Here is a 16,292-nt window from a genome sequence, read left to right as displayed (position 1 = left end):
ATGAAGGCAAACGTGATCAATGATGAACCAACATGCATTTAAACACTCCTCATTTGATCTCCGTGGATGATACACGACGCAGAATAAGATTAAGAATTTGAATAAATCGCTACGTATTGGATGTTCCCTTTCATTTTGGATCGGAAACAAGCTGCTGCTGCTTTAATGTAAATGGTGCATTCGTCAATTGTCAATTGACTAAAACACACAAATCCAATGTGCGTACATTCAAGGTGCTTTTTGGGGGGGGGGGGGGGGTGACGGTGATGGTAGTGCTTATTGTGATTTGGGAGTAGGGCATGAGTGAATGATGGGGGGGTGGGGTCAGTGAAAGCATCCCACCGAGTCTTTGCTGCACAGCGGCACAGTGCCATCGCGGCACTGCCCCTCGTCCTGCGTGTCCATCAGGTTGCGCCCCCTGTAGGTGGAGTAAGGCGCGGATGCCTCCTCCGCGGTAGGCGGCGTCTCCGTGCTGGAGGTGTGCGCCGCCGGAGAGTCGACGCGGCCCCGAGCCTCCGGGCGAAAGGCGTCGCAACGGGGCCGCGCCGAGGGCCGAGGCCGCGCCAGGATGTCCAAGGTTTTGGGCCGCTCGGGGGCGGAGCGGCGGCGAGGGGTGGGGGGAAATACCACATTGGGGTCCGGAAGGCGAGGGACGGCCGAGGTGCCCCCTAGGGGTAGTGGGATGAAAAGACTGATGAAGCTAACGGTCTGGTTTTAATTAGAGGGGATTTATGTGGATTAATCCATTAATCAAAAACAGGACATTATTTTAAAATTGGCAATCAACAAAATGAACGAGCATAAAATGAAAATGATTCAATGACTAATTTGGTCATTAAAAAAAAAAAAAAAGTAAAAAAAAGGCAAATATAACTGTGAGGACTACCGTAATCTTTGGAATTTGGAAAATTTTGAATGAAAAATAAGGTCTCAATTAATCAATTAATTAATCAATTAATTAATGGGTAAAATAAATGTAATTAGAATGAGCTAAATGTTGCTCTTACCTATGTTCTCCAAGATGGTTTGCTCCGGCAAAGGTTCCAGGTTGTTCTGCGGGCAGCTCCTCCTGATGGCGCCGTCGGACGGCGTGCGTCGCAGGCTCGCGCCGCGTGGGCCGGCGCCACTCGATGCGCAGGGTACGTGCGTGGGCGTGAGCGACTGGCGTGGGTTGCGCTTGAAGCTCTCTAGGTGGGTGTTGACCAGAGCGTTGCAGTGGCGTCGCGCGGGCGGCTCGTCGCTATCGGAGCGCAGCAGCGAGCGCGTGGAAGAGTCGCGGTCCGGGGACGGGAAGGATGGTGGGATTCGAAGTGGACTGTCGCGGCGGAAGAGTCTGTGCACATGGAAGAAAGCGTCCCGGCGCGATTTGACGCCCTCCTCCGGCCGAGCCTGCGTCAGCAAGTTGGAACCGAGCCCGGCCGCCGCTAGCAGAGCGCCGCAGCCCAGAAGTACCAGGTCCGTGCGCCGACCTCCGCCGGGGCTCTTACGGCTCGGCGTCGCTCCCGGAACGTGGACGTCCGCAAAGGGATCCCCGCCGGCTGCTGATTGGTCCACTTCTAGGTCGGGCGGGCGCAGGTACGTCTGAGCTGGGCCTGCTTCTGAGGCGCTCACGAAGCAGCAGTCTTCATTTTCTAGAAGGTTGAAATCAATGTTTGCATTCATTTGAAAATATTCTTAACATAAATTTTATATATATACAATAATAGAAAATGAAGAACAAGCATTTAAAAAGTATTTTAAATACATTTAAGGAAAGCAATAATTACACACAAAATAATGAAAGGAATCAGATTATATTTCATTTTATATAAAATAGACATTACTTGACGAATATGTATTAAGATTTTTTTTTGAAAACTGGCTAAGCAAAAAAAATTTTTTTACATTTTTTTTAATGACAGAAAAAAATAAAATCAATTATTTTTCTTGTGTTCATTAAAAATTAAGAATTGCATTTATTTTAAGGCTGTTAAAATATTTTTAGAAAAAGACTAAACTTGATATCCATGTAAAAATATATATTTATTTTAATGACAGAAAAAAATGAAATCACAATTGTTTTTCTTGTGTTCATTAAAAATTAAGAATTGCATTTATTTTAAGGCTGTTAATATATTTTTAAAAGACTAAACTTGATATCCATGTAAAAATATATATTTATTTTAAAAGTAGACCAAAACAAAACAATTATTTTTAAATACCGGTATGGGGCCAGCGGGGCCAACATATTTTTACACTTGCATGACGGTCGTGAATGCGAAAATGTGACGGAGCAGCACCTACCGAGCTCCAGGAGGCTGGCCACTCCCGGCACAGCGGGGCTGAGTCTGGGGGAACGCCGCAAGTTGGGGGCGCTGCAAGAACGCTGGCGGCCGCCCTCGGCGGCGGGCCTCACGCTGTCGGCAGTCACGTTAGCATTAGCATAGCGCTGGATACTATGATGCGTTTAATGAAGACCGGCTGCTGTGCGGTCACCTGGCGTCGGCGCTGTGCTCCCGGTGCGGTCCGCACACTCGCGTCCTGCCTTTCTTCCTGGAGCCCCTCCTTTCGACCTCCTCTTCGCCCGCGCCGCGAGCCCAGCCGCCGCAGCAACCCTCCCGCGGGTTGACTAGTACAGTATATACAAATGGGACCCGAGTATAAATCGCAGGGCCAGTCAAAGTGAAACAAAATGTGACTTGTGGTCTGAGAAATACGGCGTGTCGTACTCAAATATGGAGCTGCAGTGCCAAACTGTTTCTCACCATTTCATTTTTTTCTTTAAGGAATGGCTAAAATGACGCCCAGTGATGTACTTGAGCGTCCAGGATGACATGCAGTATATATATAAAGGATGATTTGTGTGTATTAAGATCATACGTTGGATGGCTCGGAGGCGAGGGAGCAGCGGGGGGCTGCTGGGAGGGCTGGAGCCACTGCTGAGCAAACTCCTACGGCGGTCATGTGACGGTGATGCCTGCACAGTAATCTTGTGCTGGAAATCTAAAAAAGAAAACCAACAAAAACAACAACAAACAAAAAACAGGAAGTGCTTTTATTTACACAATTCAGCATTTCTCGTCTGTCGGGTGTGTGTGTGGTTCCAATTGGACAAAATCTCCTCAGTAGTTCATCTTTGAAAGATATCCGGGCTGTAATTAGGCTTGCCTGCTTGAGACTTTTTTGAGAGTCTAATCATGACAGTCATGTCTACAAAATTTCATGTTTCTAAGCAAAACTGGCTTTTGGTGCTGAATTTGGAACATTATAAAGGGTGCTAACAAACAAAAATGACCATTTGTAACCAAAAAGGCAGACTTCCGCCTTGGTCACGGCTGCTTGAGACTTTTTTTTTGTGGGTCCACTCACTCATGGCGAACATATCTACCAAATTTCATGTTTCTAAGCAAAACTGGCTTTTGGTGCTGAATTTGGAACATTATACGGGGTGCTAACAAACAAAAATTACCATTTGTAACCAAAATGGCAGACTTCCGCCTTGGGCACGGCTGCTTGAGACTTTTTTTTGTGGGTCCACTCACTAATGGCGAACATATCTACCAAATTTCATGTTTCTAAGTAAAACTGGCTTTTGGTGCTGAATTTGGAACATTATAAAGGGTGCTAACAAACAAAAGGGACCATTTGTAACCAAAATGGCAGACTTCCGCCTTGGGCACGGCTGCTTGAGACTTTTTTTTGTGGGTCCACTCACTCATGGCGAACATATCTACCAAATTTAGTGTTCCAAAGTGAAACTGGCAATGGGAGCTGAGTTTTATTTTTAAACATCAAACCGCCATACCAAAATGGTAGCCTTTGTGGCTTCGCTGCCTATTTTTTTGTAGGTCTACGAATGATGGACACGCCAACCAAAATATACCTTGCGGTAGGCTTATCCTGTTGCCATCCTTGATTTTCAGGCGGTGGCGCCGGAACTTGCCCTGGCGACGCTCTACGTGCGGCTTGTCGCGATACAGCTGATGGATGATAATGTTGAGCTCGCGTTCCAGAATGTGGATCTCCCGCTCAGCCAGCTCCTGCTCGCGCCGCCGCAGCGCCTCCTCCTGGCACTTCTGCTGCAGCGCCGCCCGCGTCAGCTCCTCCTCCCACGAACGGAGCTCCTAATGCCAAAGGAACGTTGCCTTTGAATCACAGGGGACATGTCATTAGGTACCCCCAACCACTTCCTACCTTCTCCTTGGTCCGCAACTGGTCAAACATCTCTTGTATCTCCAGCTTCCAGTCGTCCTGCAGGGAGCAAAAGGACTCGGCCGGCATCTCGAAGAATCCCGACTCTTCAATGGTGGTCAGCCGGTCCAGAATGTTGGCAAAGTGCGGCCGGGAGTGAGGGTCCGAGCTCCAGCACCCTGCGATAGTGACGATTACATCACAGCGAGAGATAACCAACACAACCGGGTGGTCGTGTCTTACCCTAAGCGGCAAAAAACAAAATGGCCTCTTCAAAGTAAAATGGCTGACGACCCCATGCGTCTATTGGTATGGCATGATGCAAAGTGAAACTGGATTTTGGGGGTTGAATTTTATTTTGAATTCAAGAGGACGCTACTGGGCCAAAATAGGTACGATACAGCAAAATGGCAGACTCCATGTGTATTTACAGACAGGCGTTTTTGTGGATCTACTCATGATAAACACGCCGCCAAATATTTCACATTATGAAGTGAAATTGTCTCGCAGGGCGATTGTGGAAGATGCTACAGATCCACAATGACCACTTCAAACTAAAATGGCAAAGCTCCCGTGTCATTTTTCAGACATGGCTTCTTTTTTTGTGGGTCTATGTGTAGCACACATGGCAAACAAATTTCTCGGTGCTACGGTCAATGAAACTGACGCTGGGGTTTGAATTTTCAATTTTCATTCAAGAGGGTGCTACAGATCAGCAAAGAAAGACTGCCTCGGGCTTCTTGAGACAATTTTGTGGGGTCTAGTACTCCTGATAGTCATGCCAACCAAATTTCACAGCGCTAAGTGAAACAGAATTTAGGGGGCTGAATTTTCTTTTTCAATTCTAAAGGACATCCTGAGCCAAAATGCTTCAAAACAAAACGGAATATCTTTTTGAGGCATTTGTCTTGAGATTGTTTTGTGGGTCTTCTCATGACAGACATGCCTATTAAATTTCAAAAAGTCAAACTGGCCGAACGCGACCCGCATCTCACCTTCCATGAGGCGCGCAAACGGTTCGGGACATGTGGAGGGGATGGGTAAGGCCAGCTTGTTCATGGCCACTCCGTAAGCCACCGCCAGTCCGTCGATGCCCCGGAACGGCACTTCTCCCGTCAGCAACTCCCACAGCAGCACCCCGTAACTGGAAGAGCAAAATCCACAAGCAGATTTCATGACACACAGTTCAGAAAAGTCATTTTGCAGCTTTGATGGCGGCAGATCGTAAAGGTGATCGGAACCGATTCGACACGCCCACTCGACGGCTGTCAACGACTCAAACTTTGCACCGCCTGCCAATCAGATTTGCGCTTTGTTCGTATTTCAGGGAGGATGACGATGTCACTGTAAACGTTCACACATGCGACAAATACTTTTGTGTATTGGAAGAGACACACCGACACATGCACACACACATCCATGGACGTGGATTGAACAAAAACAAAACAAAACAAAACAGAGTATAAAACGATATACTGTTTGTACAATAATTGAGAACTAGCCGTCTTTTTTTGGGCTGTTCGGTCCCCCCTCCCGGAAGTGCTGGCTATCCAACCGTGAAGTTGCTCGGCGTGAACACAATTTTTCCTCCAAGGGGAACCGGGCCGTCGCCCTCCCGTGCACAATTCCGCCGACGGATCACTGAATTTTAACAGAGCCGACACAAGGAAGAGACACGGTGGCCACAAGACGCCCACACGATGGGAACATTTTCTATTTTTCATGAGCCTGCTGAGAAAGTACACTTAGACACAAATATAATTGCTTCTTGGAATGAATGAAAAAACTGGAATACCCGGGGAAAACCCACACAAGCAAGGGGGAGAACATGCAAACTCCACACAGGAAGGCCGGAATTGAACACACGACCTCTGCACTGTGAGGTCAACGCGCTAATCACTTGCCCACCAGGCCAAAATAACACATTAAAAAAAAATGAATGAGGAATTGAAATCTAATGATTGAACAAAGTCTGAAAATTTTACTATTGACGTTTCTATTTTTCTTTTTATATTGGGGGGGGGGGATCAATGACTGTAAGATGGTTGGCCAGTTGGGTAAAAACGCGTTCCATTTTGGAAAATGGTATTGCACTCGCACCAACAATAAAAAAACAAAAAAAAAAAACAATAATAATCCATAATCTGAACACATCAATGATAATCTTTGAGTGCATATACATTATATATATATATATATATATATACATATATATCAATAAAAATCCCCGTCCCCCCGCCAAACTATTTCTCGGGACGTTTTGTAGACGTTTTTCTCACGTGCTTTTGAAACCGCCCCCCCCCCCCCTGGCTCTTTTGCCCACCTCCACACGTCGCTACCCTTGGAGAAAATGGAAGAGCGGATGACTTCGGGCGCCATCCACGCGTAGGTGCCCGCCGCGCTCATCTTGGTGGTGCGCTGCCACTCGCGCGCCAGCCCAAAGTCTGTGATCTTCAATGTCTTGTTGCTCAGGTCATCCTTCTCGAGCCTCTCCAGGATGAGGACTGAGGGGGTGTGGGGGGGTTGGAGAGGTATGACGCGGTGGGGGGGGGGGGTTTGGATATTGGGTGGGTTTGCGCATGTCGGCGAAAGCAAGGGGGATTCCGATTTTAAAATAATCATAATAAAATAAAATCAAATCAAATCAATTGTAAAATGAAGCGGGAAACACAAATATGGAGGGTGAAAAATGGATAGAAGGAGATTTTGTGGGAGAACGAGGTTCGGAGTAGAAGAGCAGAGAACAAACAAACAAGAAGTGGTGAGATACAAGCTGCGTTCGGAATGGACCGCTAAATTGAGAGCTTCGCCTTTTGACTCAGGTGCTTCTTTACCACGACACACGGATACAAAGTCCGCATCGCAGCAGACGCCGCACGGATCCGCCTGTCGGTCTCCCGTTCTTTCCTGCCCTCCCTCGTGAACAAGACCCCCCAAGATACTTCAACTCCTCCACTTGGGGCCAAGATCTCCTCCCCGACCAGGAGAGGGCGCTCCACCCTTTTCCGACTGAGGACCATCGTTTCGGACAAGACTATCGCCTGACAAAATGAATCTTCACCCCCCTTACTTTGGTTCCTTGCTCCCAAGATGCCACATTTTCGATCATTCTCATTGGGTCGGCATCCAGGCGAGTCTATCGATTAAAATTAACTTTTTTTTTAATCGTTATTATGTCAGTGTCGCATAAACATCCATTTTTTTGCGGTTTGTGATTTGCTGTTATTTTTAGAGGAACCTATCCATTATGGGTTAATCCAACTCATTGATGTAACATGGATTCATGATTTTTCTAAATATCTGCCGTGACTCAATAACTGTTGGGAAAAACAGCACATGAAATGAAATTAGGGGGTGTGTTCTAATTTCCTACCGTTGCTGGATTTGAGGTCTCTGTGAATGATTGTGACGATGGCCTGGTCATGCAGGTAGCGCATTCCTCGGGCGACCTGCACCGCCCAGTCCACCAGGGCACAGGGCGGCACACGTTTGCCTGCCAGCACCCGGTTGAGGGCGCCGCCACGGGCATACTCCATCACCAGGCACAGATTGGGCAGGTTTAGGCAAACGCCCAGCAGTGCCATAACGTTGGCGTGCTCCAGCATGGCGAAGAGCTTGGCCTCCTGCCGCACGCTGGCCAACGTCTGCTCTTCGTCCTCGTCGGGGTCCTGCCGCGCCGCCTTCACCGCTACCTCGGCGCCGCGCCACACCGCACGGTACACCTTTCCGAAGCCACCCACGCCAATGATCTCCTCCAGGGTTAGCTCAGAGAAGTCGATCTCCAGGACTGAGGATGGAGGAAATCAACAACTGTTACAAAAACGTCAATTACAAATACAGTCGCGCTTAGGTTTCAAATTTTAAAAATTCCATGGGAATTGTTGAAATTGGTTGGGGATTAAAATGAAGGGAAATTAAACTGAAAATTTTCAACATCAATTCAAAATAGCTCCACCCCCCCCCCCCTCCCCCACCCCCATTGCCCATAGACAAGGGCCTTACGTTATCTTAACATCACAATTTTGGGGGCACTTGCAACACACAGGCAAAAAATATATATAAATGTAATTATTTGTTTATTATAATCCGATAAATTCCAATAAATCCCCCGAATGCCCATGAAACGTTTCCAACCTTGGTTACGCTCCCAGGGGGACGCCCTCCTCCTCCAGTAGACGCTCATGAATATTTCAGGTGGTGCGCAAAAGTAGGCCAGCAGAGGAGAAACACATCAGGCCAAACAAGCCATGGCCACATCTAGGCCTTGTTATTGTCTTGGCATTTCTGGAGCATTTACTTTATATTAAATCAAATCGTCTATACATCATAAGTTTAGACCACGTTTCAAACGGTATTCAAGTTTTGGGGTATACTGTACTTTAGGCTATATTTTAGGTTTAAATATAAATACAGGCAATTATATACATTTTTGGAGTGAGGGGTGTTTACTATTTCCAAATTTGTGTGATTCGAGGCAGGTCCCTGTCACTAACTCACATAAACAGCACTCACGGTATTCTTTATCCTCTGAAAGGATCCGAAATTGACGTCTGACGTCTACAGTATATCAACACTTTATTTGTCTTATACCGCCCCTAGGTGGCTAAAGCGGGCGGCAACATAATTCATATTTTCTTAATTTTATTTAATCATGTCATTACTATTTGATGGTATGACGTGTAATGTCATTGGGCACGAATTTCTCCTTTTAAAAAAGTGTCATGGAAAGTAAATGTATCCATTTCGTTACAGTCGTATCGATCACTAACGTTGAGATGCTCTATATATCATTATTTGGAACATTTGTCGTTGTTATCAACATTTTAATCGATGGCAAAGCACAATGGAGTACTCACGGTGCAAAGGTGTCACTTCCTGCGACGAGGCGGCCCGCCTCTTCTCTGGAACGCCCCTGCTGACATAGTTGCAGGGGAAAATGCCCACCCGGTCGGCCACCACGCCGGTCCACCAACCCTCGTCCCCGGACACCAGCGAATCCTTGGACAGCACCTCCACGAGGTCCCCACGGCGGAGATTCAGCTCGTCATCCGCCGTCGCCTCGTAGTCGAACACGGCCGTCCAGCAGCCGGCAGGTGCAGTCTCCGGCTCGACGCCCTTTTCCTCATCCTCCTCTTCCGGCGTGGGCCAGCGGAAAATATCTGGTTCATCCGAGGACGGGACACCCGGCCCGGGGCTCGACCTGTGCTCCGCCGAAGCCGCTTTGGGGGGGACATCCATGGAGGTGGTCCATGGGGCGGCCCGGAGCCCAGCGGCAGGGGCAGGCGCATTCACCTGGCAGCTAGCTAGCTAACTTAAATCGCGGTTAATCCCGCGCGCGCGCTTCAGATCGCGCGTCTGAGATGCATTGTGGGTAAAACACGTCATCATTATTGTGTCTCCTAACTAAGCATCAAAAAACACAAAAAGTCACAATCGTCGCTTGCGGAGAGCCGCCGTCGGCTGCGTCAACACGCGAAACTATCCTGGCCTCCTATTGGTGCGCGTCGGGAAGCCGGTCAGCACCCGCCCTAAGACATGACGTCACATCGGATGTCCAAACAAAAAGAAAGTCACATTCATTTTTTCCATTAGTTTCACAGACGTTTGCATCACTATGACAATTTATTTGAATTGAAGTCGATTTTTATTTAAGTTTGATGTATAAAATTTGATTTAACCATTAGTGGCATGATGTAAATTAGCTGAATTATGATATAATACAACACATGTTGGGAAACAGGCAAATAGCTCAAGTTTTAATTGGTTGTTAAATTTCACACTTGACGATTTGCATAAAAAACATGAAAATGTCACTGACAAAAATATGATCGGTCATAAAATAATGAAGAAAAAGAAGATGATTTGCTTGTTTCTTGTGAACCAGAAAGCTGATTTTATTCCACAGTAGAGCTCAAAAGAAAACACAGAATCTCAAAAAACACGTTGGAAAATTGATATTTTTTTGGACGGTTTGAAATTTGACATCTCATGGCAATCCTGGGAAAACTATTAAAACATACCCCAACCCGCGCCAAACATTGTCCCTTTTTACAAAAGACCATAAAAGTGAAACACCCACAAAGTCCAATGAGGGCCCTAGAAAGTCACGTGACTGATTTTTTTTAACTTTAAAAAAAATCCACGATATATCCTGGCACAGATTTAAAAAACACAAATAAGTCAAGGCAGAGAGGAAAAAAAGCGTCAATGTTATCGGTTTCAGTGACATAGAAACAATTAACAAAAAAGAGATCAAATGTGACTTCAAGAAGTGCGTGAACTTTGTTTCATGTATGTACAGTAGCATTTCCGATTGAAGAGGAAGAAAGACACAAAAAACATCCTCAGGGGCTAAATAGTGTCCCCGCACTTGTATTCTATCTTCTGTTTACAGTGGAATCTTCAAAGTCTGGACTTCTCTGGTTTTGCTTTTTTTTTGCTGGTGGGGGGGCGGTTCCCTTTGTTGATGGGGAGTGTCCAAACGCATAACTGTATCATTGAGCAAAAAAAGAACAAATCAATTTGAATCGGGAATCCGATTTATGAGAAGAAACATATTTTCAGGCCATATCACCCTTTATTACACAGCATATGACACCTAAAATGTCACTAACAACATCTGTAGACTTAAGAAATGATTTGTGGACAGCTTAGGAGGGTTTTCTTTTCTTCCTTGAATTTATAAATGATTTGGACATGTTCCACTTTGGAGGTTCCACTGTATATTCAACAAATTCTGTCTTGGTGAGTGGTTTAAATTGGCGTCAATCAGTATTCAGCAATTGAGCTCTACGTAGAAGCTGGGAATCAAAATGGGAAGGCAGTGGATAAGCAGCAGTGATGTTACTTTTTACATTTTTCATAATATGAAAAAAAAGTGATACCATTAAATAATATTCATATTAAAAGTATGAAATATTAAGGTACTGGTTAAGTAGTGGTGTGATTACTGTTGTGACTTTACCGTCCACACTTTTTATAATAAGATAAAATAATTGGCAAGTTTTTGGTTATATTGTGATGTTCAGTGTTACCTTACAGACTTAAAAAATAAATAAAAATACTGTATGTAACCATTTTTTTAATGAATGGTAACTTACTGCTAACTTTATAAAAAAATAAATGGCAAGGTACTGGCTAAGTAGTGGTGGTTTTATTACGAAAGTGAAGCTACTTTCCACACTTTCTGTAATCAGAAAATACAATGAAAAATAATTTAAACTAATTAAAGATATTTAGGTATGTTCTCTTTCTATAACTAAATAAAATAGTATTCACAAAATGTTGATTAAATAATAATTTGTTGAAATAGTCCTTTCGTTACTTTGCATGGAATGATCAAATCACCATCGTCTTGTTTTTTTCGGGTCGTTTACTGACCCCAAGTGGCAGAAAAAAGAATGCAGCTTTTAAAAAATATTTGTTCCTTTTTTTTTTTAAAGGGGGCCATTTTCACATCAATTGTTCTTGCTTGCAAAGTGCTCCATACATCGAAGTCTACAGCAAAGTGCAATCGAAGGAAACATTAGAAAAATACCTTTCTGAATGTATCCTCTGTATCTCTGCTGGCAACACTTCTTTCATTCTTCTTCTTTTTGATTGAAAAAGGTGTGAAAGTTGGCGTGAGACGGAGATGAGTCCACTCATGACTAAAATAGGTGTGATTCTTAAAAAGGTCAAGACATCGTTCCGGTATGGAATCGCATCCCTAGTTCCTTGCATGAGCGCACTTGAATGGTGAAAATATACAGAAAATCATTAAATCTATCATATTTTTATACTGATATAGAGATAATATGGAAGTCGTGTTCCATAACTGTCTGTGGTTGTAACTTCTGCAGCACAAAAAAGATAAATAAAAATAAACTCCGACTCCCTTCTGCATCTGGTTTTGCTATTTTTTTTTTTTTTTTTGCAGTTTTATCGCCAAAATACTTTTCTTTAAAAAAAGTGTTGCTCCAGGTCATGGTGTTGAGAAAAATAGATTTTCTCCAGAGGTGTAAGACTGCAGTTACCTCCTTTCTGGTGGAATGCTGGACCCCGTTCCTTGGCATCTTCTGGGCAATCCCCCGGGAGGTCTGCGCAGGGTGGGCAGCACCACCTTCCGTGTAAGCCCAGCGGAAGGGCTTGAAGTGTGTGTGTGTGTGTGGGCGGGGGGCTGGCGTGAGAGACAAGGGCGTGGTTGGAAGTCATACCGTGCCTCTCGTGGTCCTTCTCAGATGAATTCCTGTCCATCTAAAAGCCTTCTATATGACAGTAGGCCTCCAGGCTGGAGAAGAGGATGTAGAGGAACCACAGGCTGAAGAAGAAGCCCGACGTGGCCAGTCTGTACCCGCGGGGCCCGCCCAGCTCGCCCCCGATATGCGCCCGCCGTCGGTACAGCAGCGCCGTGACGGCCAGGAAGGCGAAGATGGTGAAGAGCGTGACGGAGAAAGCCAGCGAGCCGGCTTCCACCACGAAGGGCTTTCCCTTGTTATGCCAGTAGATAGCGGCCACCGACCACGCCAGGCCGATGCCGAGGAACACGTTGACGGCGTTGCTGCCGGTCACGTTGCCGATGGAGGCGTCGGCGTACGTGTCCTGCACCGCCGCCACCTTGCTGGCGAACGTGTCTGTGGACCGAGAAGGACAATTTTGGAAAAATATTGTAGCAACGATTTGTTTTCATTATTTATTATCCCTTTTTTTTCAAGGTCCTCTTTTCATGTATTTTTGAACAAACGCAAGCAATCACAATGTCAGATTTATGATATAATAAATGTTTTTGGTCTTATGGGTCGGTGTCCACTTAATAAAGACAAATTCACCATGATTTGAAAATTACATTCTATGACACTGCGATGTCGAATTAGACTAGCTAGCTAAATAGATAGCTGGCAGAGATAGCTGGCTATCTAACTAGCTAACTAGATAGCTGGCTATCTAGCTAGTTAGATATCCAGCTAGCTTCTATATTAGACTAGATATCGTTGATATAGAAGCTAGCTGGATATCTAACTAGCTAGCTAGATAGATAGCTGGCAGAGATAGCTGGCTATCTAACTAGCTAGCTAGATAGCTGGCTATCTAGCTAGTTAGATATCCAGCTAGCTTCTATATCAACGATATCTAGTCTAATTCGACATCGCAGTGTCATAGAATGTCATTTTCAAATCATGGTGCATTTGTCTTTATTTGCTGGCTATCTAACTAGTTAGCTAGCCAGCTAGCTAGACAGATTGTTTCATGGATTTATTCATTTTGACCCAACCTTTGGGGTTCAATGATTAAATCCAAAAGTTGGTCCCTTTTTGTCACGTATATAGAGTTAATTTCAAGTCATTTTTGACTCAACTGTTTTTAGTGTACATAGATAGCTAGACTCCAAAGTCAGTAAAAATAAATAACTAAATAAAATACATTGTGTCAAAAAGGGAGATGCATTTTTGGGGTCATTCAAGCGACCCCAAAAATTACTCAGAAAACAACCCACTGTTGTTTTACATGTTTATTCATTTCAACCCATCTTTTTGGGGTTAAATCAATAACTCCAATAGTTGGGTTGGTCCCCTTTTCACCCATATTGGGTTATTTTTGACCCACCTGCGAAGAGACAGATAGGGGTCGGACAATATGTCCATGTCGTGCACGTATCCTGACCTGGCACGGAGGTCCCAAGTGCCACAAAGACGACGGCGGTGACCGAGTCCTTGAGGCCGATGGTGCAGCCAAAGTGCGACGCTAGGTCGCCGATGATGGCGGTGAGCAGGCCGATGATGACGATGGACACCACGAAGCACGCCCAACCGTTCAGGTAGTAGGTGGGTGGCACGCAGGCGAACAGAACCTTCCAGAACACGGTCAGGAAGTGCATGACGTAGTCGAAGCACGACGGCAGACGCTCCTCGCCCGCGTCATCCTCGTCCTCGTCTGGAAATGTGCGATGAGAAAAGGGTGGGAATAGAAAGGACAACGGGGAGGAGATAAGGAAACAAATGGACTTAGATCCAATTTGACGATGGAGCCACCTTCATTAGGAAAACAAAATTATATATATCAAGATTGGTTGATGTGATATTTTAGTGGCGGCGGACCAGTGCCATTGTGAGTTACATGCCTAGTATTATTAGCCAAAAGCGGTTAGCTCGTGTGCTAGCTGCTGGCTAGCGTCTTTTAACACGATGTGGAAAGTCCTTCGTCGAAACAAATGGACTTAGTATCTAATTTGACGATGGAGCCACCTTCATTAGGAAAACAAAATTATATATACATCAAGATTGGTTCATGTGATATTTTAGTGGCGGCGGACCAGTGACATTGTGAGTTACATGACTAGTATTATTAGCTAAAAGCGGTTAGCTCGTGTGCTAGCTGCTGGCTAGCGTCTTTTAACACGATGTGGAAAGTCCTTCGTCGATTCAAGCCACCGGAGGCTCCAAGTGGATATAAAAGTATTTTTGAAGCTCAAACATGTACGGATGTGTAGGCGTAAGAAAGATGCTAAAAAAAAAATAGCTTTCATTTTCCAGGTTGTAGTCATGGTGCTTGATGGACAGTTGAGAGGTTTTTCATGATTTGGAAGCCTCATTTCAGACACTTGAATACACTCTTCCCCGCGCCCAAAATGAAACTAATACTTTTGTAATGAATTAAAAGTCCACTCAAAGTGCATCGATGCTACAGCTCATTAAAACATCAAGGTTAGCATTGTCCAAAGACTTTTGTCTTGTCACTCGTCGCAATCTCCTAGTGAAAAGTGTCACCTCGGGACGTCGTTAGGTGCAAGAAGCCCGAGCAAGCAAGCCGAGCGCTTATTCAAAGTGTCAGCCCAAGGAAGAGCAGCGTGCGTTTTCCAGCCTGTAAAAAAAAATCCCGCAGAGCGCCGCTGGCTTGAATATTTCATGGCAAGAGAGACGATCCGATGCCGTTTCTGTTGCCGCCGCCGCCGCTATGCATCATCAGATGAATGAATTTTCGCTTCCCACCCACCCCCACCCCTGCGAGCGCTCTGCTGTCCGAGAGCGGGCGCAACAAATGTGGATTCTCTTCCCCTCAAATTCTCATGCATACATTTCAAGCAGAGATGAGATGTTTTGATGCATCAGAATAGGTATCATTTCCCAATTCAAGGAAACTATATGCGACACCGTTGCACAAGATACGAGAGGTTTCAAAAAAGATTACATTTAAAAAAGAAGTAGAAGATGTGACATGCATTGGAATATGTAAGACCCATTAAGAACAGATTGTATAAATTAAATAAAATATAAAAACAAGAGGAAGAAAAATTCAAAGTAGCGATTAACTTACATTTTAAAATATTTCAAATGCTTGGTTGTCCGATAAAAAGAGATTTAAAACATGTTGAAAAAAATGAGTTTAAAAAGGATTACCTGCGCTGACGGTGATGGCCTCCATGAACTGTTCTCTCCACGAATTGGTGCCCACCACCATAGCCAGGTTGGTCTTTTTGATCAGCTTGTCCACGGTGCTCTGTCACAACAACAGCAGATGCACCACAGTGACCACATGGTGGCAGCCTCCCCTTGAATTTCCTTCTTCAAAGCTGCATCAGAGTGCAGTGACTTCGAAAGATACATGTGAAACTCAAAGCAGCTGTATCTTAAAGACGAATGGTTTGAATCGCTTGGAAAACGAGGGAGCAAAGAGAGGTCGAAAAAGTTGGTGTTAGAAAAAGATTTGATGCAGAAAAACCTCCATCCCTCTCAAACTTAACCTTCAACACAAACGATACTTTTGACTTCCACTGCAAGGTAAGCACATGAACGGACGGAGGCCGGATGTTTTTAAAGTCGTTGATGCATTCCCTTCTCCCCCCCCCCCCCACACCTTAAACTCGTAGGATTCCTCGATGATGACCTCCAACTTGGCGTGCTCGCCCAGAAATGGCTTGCCCATTTCGGCGATGCGCTTGGCTTCCTCCTCGTCCGACGTCAACTTCCTGTCCGGTACGTCTGCACAGACAGAGAGAAAAACGTTTGAAAAGGGAGCATATCGTGGATAAGCTACTAAAGGGAGGAAGGCTCTCTTAAATAAGCTATGGGAGGGGGGGGGGCAACTTTTCGTTGTCGGGGGAGCAGAAAGGAGTGAATGTCTTTCATGCATGAACATTTTTTTTCACA

At 45.1% G+C, this 16,292-nt stretch overlaps 2 protein-coding genes across 6 annotated transcripts in view; both read right to left on the bottom strand.

The window, feature by feature from the left end:
* Nucleotides 1–254: 254 nt before the first annotated feature.
* Nucleotides 255–9,408, bottom strand: map3k9 (mitogen-activated protein kinase kinase kinase 9). Of its 2 annotated transcripts, none has more exons than XM_052086538.1 (11): nucleotides 9,027–9,408; nucleotides 7,544–7,957; nucleotides 6,494–6,674; nucleotides 5,166–5,314; nucleotides 4,174–4,349; nucleotides 3,863–4,103; nucleotides 2,860–2,982; nucleotides 2,476–2,608; nucleotides 2,284–2,396; nucleotides 1,008–1,631; nucleotides 255–668 (listed from the first exon to the last, which is right to left on the bottom strand). In XM_052086538.1, exons 1-11 carry the CDS (start codon nucleotides 9,406–9,408, stop codon nucleotides 325–327), a joined length of 2,880 nt encoding a protein of 959 aa, XP_051942498.1. In that variant the 3' UTR covers nucleotides 255–324. The 2 variants fall into 2 exon arrangements, with proteins under 2 accessions (XP_051942498.1, XP_051942499.1); XM_052086539.1 differs by lacking the exon at nucleotides 9,027–9,408 and adding an exon at nucleotides 8,305–8,890.
* Nucleotides 9,409–12,059: 2,651 nt separating this feature from the next.
* Nucleotides 12,060–16,292, bottom strand: part of slc8a3 (solute carrier family 8 member 3) — a 39,222-nt gene continuing 34,989 nt past the window's right edge. For all 4 annotated transcript variants that reach the window (XM_052086540.1, XM_052086541.1, XM_052086542.1 and 1 more), the window contains 4 exons: nucleotides 16,000–16,124; nucleotides 15,543–15,642; nucleotides 13,810–14,079; nucleotides 12,060–12,782 (listed from right to left, as the gene is read on the bottom strand). In XM_052086540.1, coding sequence (XP_051942500.1) covers nucleotides 12,406–12,782; nucleotides 13,810–14,079; nucleotides 15,543–15,642; nucleotides 16,000–16,124 — 872 coding nt within the window. In that variant the 3' untranslated portion in view covers nucleotides 12,060–12,405. The remainder of the gene's footprint in view (nucleotides 12,783–13,809; nucleotides 14,080–15,542; nucleotides 15,643–15,999; nucleotides 16,125–16,292) is intronic.

The sequence above is a fragment of the Hippocampus zosterae genome, chromosome 14, assembly GCF_025434085.1.
Source record: "Hippocampus zosterae strain Florida chromosome 14, ASM2543408v3, whole genome shotgun sequence".
NCBI classification, from domain to species: Eukaryota; Metazoa; Chordata; class Actinopteri; order Syngnathiformes; family Syngnathidae; genus Hippocampus; species Hippocampus zosterae.
Note: the sequence above shows the minus strand (reverse complement) of the source record. Positions and strands in the feature narration are given on the sequence as shown.

Coding starts and splice junctions, on each gene's coding strand:
- map3k9 (XM_052086538.1), bottom strand. CDS start 9,408: ATGGATGTCCCCCCCAAAGCGGCTTCGGCGGAGCACAGGTCGAGCCCC. Junction 5,315..6,493: donor AAGGGTAGCGACGTGTGGAG/GTGGGCAAAAGA, acceptor TTGCTCTTCCAG/TTACGGGGTGCTGCTGTGGG. Junction 1,632..2,283: donor GGCCAGCCTCCTGGAGCTCG/GTAGGTGCTGCT, acceptor TCAACCTTCTAG/AAAATGAAGACTGCTGCTTC.